We start from the raw sequence: 7,121 nt of genomic DNA on the forward strand, positions 1-7,121 counted from the left end.
GTTACTGTTGTTGGATGTCACAGACTCAATTCTGACTCATGGAGACCTCTTACTGTTTCCTAGGCTGTGGATTAATGCTCTGAACAACACCAACAACCTTTATGGAGGATTCCTGGTGTGGTGCTGTAGGATCGATCAGTACTGGACTGCCAACCATAAGGTTGGCGGTTCAAACCCACCAGCTACTCCTCAGAAACCTTATACCAGGTCACCATAAATGCGAACCAACGCAATGACACTTAACAACAAAAACAACAACAACAATCTTTATGGAAGTAGATCACCTGATCTTTTTCTCACAGAGCCACTTAGTGGGTTTGAACTGTTAGCCTTTCAGTTAGTAGCCATGCCAACAGGGCTCCTTCAGATACCCTTGCTGTTAAGTGCCACTGAGTTGGTTCTGACTCATAGAGATCCTGTATAGGGTTTCCAAGGAGCAGCTGGTGGGTTTGAACTGCCGACCTTGCAGTTAGCAGTCCAGTGGTTACCCTACAGTGCCACTTGGAGCTTTTTAAATAGAGACCTGGACTTTCTTGACAGCAGGTGCTTGAACCTTCCTAGCTGCCAGATTTATCACGCTACTTATGAACATCTGTGTACACTTTCAGGAAGGTGGAGAGAGAGATGGGGCAGGCTATAAGATGTACTGACAAAGTTCTTGTCATTCTCAAATCCTCATGAGGCAGGTATACACACAGCCCACCCAATTACCAATGTTCTCCCAGCCTTCCCCAGTCCCACTTCCTCTTCCCAGAAACCTTTCTGAGGAAGGGCAGGCCCAGGATCACTTCCTTTTATGGCAGCTTCACATGAGTGAAAACAAGATGACAGCTCTCCACCCCCCACAAACACAATGATCTGTGTTGATCCATTTCATCAAATCTCCTTGAAGGGCCAGCCCCTAAAAACCTTATGTCCTGCTCTGCCTGGCACCAAACAGGTTGCAAATGAGCCACAGTGGTGAGGATGAGATGACAAAGGCTACAGTTATGGGAGAAAGAGCCTGGATTCACCAGTAAGCATTAAAAGTAGCTTTCTACAATGCACTTGTTTCTGCCATTTGTATAAAATACTATGGCAAAATTGCACTGTAATTATCTTTATGGCCGGTGCATAACGCTGGGGGAGAGTATGTCATCCAGATATCGCTGCCCATATAATTATCTGGCTGTCAGCAGGACTGAAATAACCATCTAATGAGAGCAAAATGATACAGCAAGCACCATGTAATCAGCGAGTTACGGTTATTATGGCTCTTTGTGCCCTCTCACCCAGCACTGAATGGGGGACCTGGTCCCAGGGAGTCATCACGGGCAGTATCATCAAGAGCCAGCGCTTTGGGCCTCAGGCTGGCCACCTTGAGACCAATGAGTGTGCGTAGCAGGGGCATGGGGAGAGGAACAGAGCTCTCTGTACGATCATTGAGCCTTCCGAGCCCCTCTCCTTTCGGCTCCCCACATTTTCTTTCTTTGAATGCTCGTAAAAAGGAAAGCCACCAGTTGAACTGCAATTGCTGTGTGTGGGAAGATAGTGTCGAGGCGGCAGGTTCCCTGTTTTGACTAGACACTTCCCTGGGGATTCTCACACTAGCATACCAAGTGAGAGATCTGTCTGCCCACTCAGACCCAGGGTCCAGCCAGTGAGGGGAAACACTAGGCTATTCATTCCCCACACCTCCCAGACCGGGAGAGCCTTAATAAAGCTTACAGCTATGTGTCAGACACTGTTCTGAGCATTTTACTTATGCTCAATCCTCTAAACCACAACCCTGTGAGACGCTACTATTACCCTCATTTTTCAGAAGGAGGAAACTGTGGCACAGAGGGACTATACAACTTGGCCAAGGTCACACAGCTAGTGAATGGCAGATCCAGAATTCAAACTCAAATTATGTGTTCTTATCCATTACACTACACAGAGAGACTAAGATATACTTTCTAGATACTTCCCATTCAATTTCAGAGTTTCTTCCATAGCTCCCTAATCAGTCCTGTATAGGACTATCCAGAGGCACTAGACCATGTAGACCAGGACAATGAATGATTTGAAAGGTCCAGCCTGTCTGAGAATTGTGAATTGGAGTGGGACCTATAATTACTAGATGTGCCTCTCCATCTTTTGCACAGAATATAAGAGAACTGAGTCCAGACAACTACAGCTGCCCATCAAAGAAGTCCTAGAGGAAGCCTCTCTCTCCCATCTCCCACCATTCACCTCTGCTCAGGTCTTCAGACAGGGCCCGTGACACAGGGGGAAAAGATGAAAAAGAAATGGGGGGGGGGGCGCGCATACAACTCTAATTGTCTGCGTGTTCAACAGAAGGCGTGCTGGGCACTGCCGTTGCATCTTAGGACAAATTTATGAACATTAATTGCCTGCATCATCAGAGAAAAGATACACTGGCAGCCTCCTCCCCTCCCATACCCCCAGTCACTTCTCAGCTCACCACCCAACCTTCTCACCTCACTCTGCGTTGGGAAAATACTTGAGGTTGCCAAAGCTAGGTGCATTCTCTTGGTTCACATCAAGAGGAGTATCTGAGGTGAAGTAAACAGTGGTTAGGAGGGATTTTTCTGAATGTGACCTTCACTCTAACCTAACAGTGAGGCACTAGCAATGAGGGACATGTTTGAAGACAGAGTTGAGGAAAAGAGGCAAGTTCGGTTTGGGAGAATGAGGAGGAACCACAGCCTCCCAACCCCAGCTATAGCAGAGCTATCTTATAAGGAAGGGTCTACCTACACTGCTCCTGGGGTGGGGGTGGGGGGGTCCAGAAACCTTCATTATAGCTAAGACAAGTTCTATCTTTCACTGTGGTGATAAATAAGGGGCATGAGCATCTACTATATCCTTTCCGGTATCCCAAACCCTCCCCCTGTACTTGCATATTTTCCTACCTCGCTGGGTGTTCCTCTTGCCCATAAGCCCCACAAATAAGTCGTGCATGTCACCTGAACAAAAAGGGTCAGCACTGTCAACAGTGATACACATCTATCCACAGGTCACGATTCTGGATTTCTGCTCTGTTTCTTGTCAGTAATCAGTGGGCATGTTTCCTGAGCCTACCTTCTCCACCTATTCCTCCCACTTCCACACGTTAAGAATGCTCTGCCCCCATAGGTGCTAGATTTAGAATTTTGGCAGATACAAAACCTATCTACTGAGTCCTCCTTGGTTCCCAATTACCAGCCAGTGGCAGGAGGGACCCCATGCCCCTGACACCTGTTTCCTCCTAGTTCCCAGTGTCCTCTCAATTGGAGAGCTAGCTGAGCAGTGCAGTTGGCACATGTTTGTGATAATAGAGATGGACACTGGACCCCATACTCTGTGAGGGAGCTCTGGGCAAGTGGTCAGCTGAGACAAGGAGGGAGAAGGAGCTACTCACGTTTCTGGGGATATCCTGACTCCTTAGGACCTGGGAAACCAAGAACAAGTGTGTAAACTGTGGGGATCAAATCTGAAAAGTGACAATTAGAGGGGGCTCATATCCCAACCCTCAGCTATTCACTAAGCCAACTCCAGCCCCCGGCTCTGTCTCACTTCTAAACCTTGCTCCTCACACGCCCCTCCCCCCTCAAGGCTGCTTCTTACGTGCACTGGCCTGGCTCAGTATTTTGAGCAGCCCATCCAGAGAGACTGAGTGGTTGTCTAGGAGTCTTCGGAGCAGTGAAGGGGGCAGCTGGTAGAGATCCAAGTCCTTCTAGGGGAGAGAAGTAAAAAAGGGCTAAGGCAGAGGCTCATACCCCAACACACAAGAAATGGCTTCCAGCCAAGTTCTTCAGAGCTGGACCCAATGTCCTCTTGAGTTCAGGATTTCCTCTGGTTTACACTGCAAGAGGACTCTCAAAGTGCAGCATCACGGGGAGTCTGGTAGAGATGCGTCGTCTCAGTCACTCCTCAGGTCTACGAAGACAGAATCTGCATTTTTAACAAGACCCCCAGGTGATTCATAAGCATGTTCAGGTTTGAAAAACACTGGTGGGAAGGTACACAGACCCTTGGCATTCTACCCATCTCTGCCCAGGCCAGAATGTCTGTATTCAGAGACAGAGAGGAAGATGTCTGACATGAAACACATAAGCAAGTGTGGCACGCTCCCCAACCTCTGACCCAGGATATGGTGGGTGGGATGGGAATCTTTTGGTTTGGACTCTGCTCTATCAGATCTGGTGGGGTGGGCCCAGAGTGTTACCCTGGAGGCTGCCCAGCTCTCCCATTTGCCCAGGACTGAGGAGCTTCCTGGAATTATAAGATTTTCAGTTCTAAAACAAGTTCAGTTCTGAGTAAAACCAGGAATGATGGTTGGTCACCCCTGACTCCCAAGCTCCAAGTAGACTTCTCTTGGATCCTGCCTCTTCTCAAACACTGAGTGAGAAGAACCCCAGGCTCTTTTTTTCCATGGCACATCAGGAATCAGTTTGCTCACGGTGAGTGAGTCTTAAATTCTCCCATTCCCAAGAAAGGCCCATGAGTCAGAGCATGTGCCCCTGACCAAGGCCATGACCAAGTCAGAGATGGCTCATCCTAGAGATGGGTGGGGTGGGCAGCCAGGGCATACCTGCAACTCTGAACTTCACTCTGCACTCAAGTCCAGAGATGTTTCTCTCCCTATTTTCCCACTGTCTCTCACTTCTTCTTCCTCTCACAGATCTCTGTCTCTGGTTCCCTCACTCTGCTCTTTCTACCTGGATCTGGACTCTAAGGAAGGGGCCACTCAAAATGGCATCTCCTCTTCTCCCCCATTCCTGCAACTGAACCCCAGGTCCTGGAGTTGCTGCCAAACTGTTGTTGTTGTTAGGTACTGTTGAGTCAGATCCAACTCACAGAATTTGAACCACCAGCCTGGTGGTTATCAGTCCAGTGCTTATCCTACAGTACCACACCCAGACTCCTGCTGCTGAGAATCAGGGGATTTTAATTGTCCTCATGATTTTTTTTTTTTAAGCAATTTTGGGCACAGCAAAATGGTTAGCACACACCACATACCCAGTGTCTGGCAGCTGCAGAGAGGCAATACAAATGCTCACATTTGGAGAGTCTCACCTTAAACCTCAGTTCCACCCCATTTCCCTTCATCTCCAAAGACCCCTAGAGAAGAAGGAGAAGAAGGCAAGCCTTCCCTTCTCACTACCAAGTAGGGCAGAGGGGATGTCTCCTTGTCTAAGAACTCAAAGCAAATTTGTCTAAAAAGTACCCAGATACTCTGACTGTCCCAGTCTGGAATTGTGCAGCTTTGCATACGGATCCCAGTTCATATTTGGCACTGTCTGTGTGTTCTGTGAACTGATTCTGTTTCTGTTCTTTTGGATGAGGGCAAATGCTACCACCTGCCAGGCTGCCAGTCTATGGTGCTGGAACACTTCCCCAGCTGGATGAAGGCTGGTGATGGTTCCTTTGACCCGGAGCAGATAGCCGCTGTCCCCAGATTGGTAAGACTCTGCCCACCTCCTGTAATGAGATGCTAAAGAGACCTGAGCTGTAGAGGCAGTTAGACTTCACACACTGAATTCATAATAAGTCTCACCTGTAATCATCTGAAACGTCTTTGTGCCAATGTAATTGCTGTCATTTCAAAACCTTGAAAAGACTTCCTCCTGTTCTTCCCTGCCAATCCTTACCCTTTTCTTAGAGGAACTTTGGAAATTCAGGTCCAACTTGCTCCCCTCCCCCTTTCCTAACTAAGTGGTAGGCAAGGAAGAAGAGAAAAGACAAGATGGGGCTGGGATGTTAGGAGCACCTGAGGTTACTGGGAACAGCTAAGCAGAGGATATGGGAATCTATTTGCATTTTGAAAATTAAATAATACATATAACTGATAGGTACAACAGCACACAAATAACCATTTGGGAGAAAAAGTCCTAATGTGACTCTTACCGTCCAGGCTGTTGTCACCTTGTAAGGGGACAGAGCCTGAGCTGGACCACAGAGAACCTTGGACCACCTTTGTTCACTCCTGGAAGGACCACCTTTGTTCACTCCTGGAAACACCACCCAATCACCAAATAAGCAGTCAACCAACCCAACAGACAACATATCCTTTGTTCACTCCTGGAAACACCACCCAATCACCAAATAAGCAGTCAACCAACCCAACAGACAACATATTTGTGAGCACTTCACACATCTCACTGCCATCAAGTCAATTCCAACTCACAGCACAAAGTAGAGCTGCCCCCATAGGGTTTCCAAGGCTGTAATCCAAGTGGCTGACTGGTGGGTTTGAACCACAGACCTTTTAGCTAGTAGCCCAGTGTTTTAATCACTACATCACAAGGACTCCTCCCTTTTACATACAAGGTGTCAAAGACACACGGAGACATTTATAGACACCACCGGAGACAGTGAGAACACAAGACAATCAAGGAGTGAGAGAAATCCAAAGGATGATAAAATGCCCTTTGATGGGCAACCCATCCTGTCCCACCCCTCCCATCAGCCATCCCCAGGTTCCTGTCATCTCTCCCAGTTCTCTGATTGAGTAGGGACAGCTGGGGGGTGCCTCACCTTGCTGTGGTCCCTGCGGGGCACCACCTGCTCCTGTGACTCCTCACAGACAGCCATGCAGCTCTGGATCAGGCTGAGGGCTAGGATGGCTGCAAACAGCAGGGTGCTCCGCATGGTGCCTGGAAGGGCAGAGGGCCAGTCAGGCAAAGGAAAGGAGAGGAGGTGGATGCAGGCAAGGTCCTCAGAACCCAAGTGCAAACCCAGGAGACCTACCCGATCCCTCCAGCCCCACCTCTCCCACCCCAGTCCCCCATGAAGTGTATCTCTGAGCAGGGAGTGTATCCCTTGGGCAGTTTTCCTGCTCCCCATCAGACATCTGCCCAAGAAATGCACCTGGCAATGCATAGTGGTGCAGCAGAATTCTAGGCAGCCAAAGAAGATAAGCTGATAGGACATGCACACTATTGCCTTAGATGGCTTGAGAAGAGACCCTGGCTATTTTCCAGGACTAGGTAACCCCAAGACTTAGACAGAAACTTTCTAATGTAGAAGAATCCACCCACAGGCTCCAAGCATTAACCCCTGATGCTTTCTGTTCACCTTCCCAGTATTCTGTCCCCAAGTCAGAGATTGACACCTAGTTGATTTCGAACTGACTGGCCCCCTGCCCCTAGGCA

General features: G+C 48.6%; 1 protein-coding gene across 1 annotated transcript; it reads right to left on the minus strand.

The window, feature by feature from the left end:
• Positions 1–2,463: 2,463 nt before the first annotated feature.
• TAC3 (tachykinin 3) lies at positions 2,464–6,618 on the minus strand. Its single transcript, XM_006859596.1, has 5 exons — positions 6,505–6,618; positions 3,592–3,700; positions 3,386–3,415; positions 2,898–2,951; positions 2,464–2,537 (listed from the first exon to the last, which is right to left on the minus strand). Exons 1-5 carry the CDS (start codon positions 6,616–6,618, stop codon positions 2,464–2,466), a joined length of 381 nt encoding a protein of 126 aa, XP_006859658.1.
• Between the last annotated feature and the right edge of the window lie 503 nt (positions 6,619–7,121).

The sequence above is a fragment of the Chrysochloris asiatica genome, unplaced genomic scaffold, assembly GCF_000296735.1.
Source record: "Chrysochloris asiatica unplaced genomic scaffold, ChrAsi1.0 scaffold00033, whole genome shotgun sequence".
NCBI classification, from domain to species: Eukaryota; Metazoa; Chordata; class Mammalia; order Afrosoricida; family Chrysochloridae; genus Chrysochloris; species Chrysochloris asiatica.

Bases quoted from the DNA above. Each gene is read 5' to 3' on its own strand.
- TAC3 (XM_006859596.1), bottom strand. From the start codon at position 6,618: ATGCGGAGCACCCTGCTGTTTGCAGCCATCCTAGCCCTCAGCCTGATC. The intron at 3,701-6,504 runs GTGAGGCACCCC...TCTCTCCCCTAG, and splicing joins CCCGCAGGGACCACAGCAAG to AAGGACTTGGATCTCTACCA. The intron at 3,416-3,591 runs GTAAGAAGCAGC...TTGGTTTCCCAG, and splicing joins ACTGAGCCAGGCCAGTGCAC to GTCCTAAGGAGTCAGGATAT.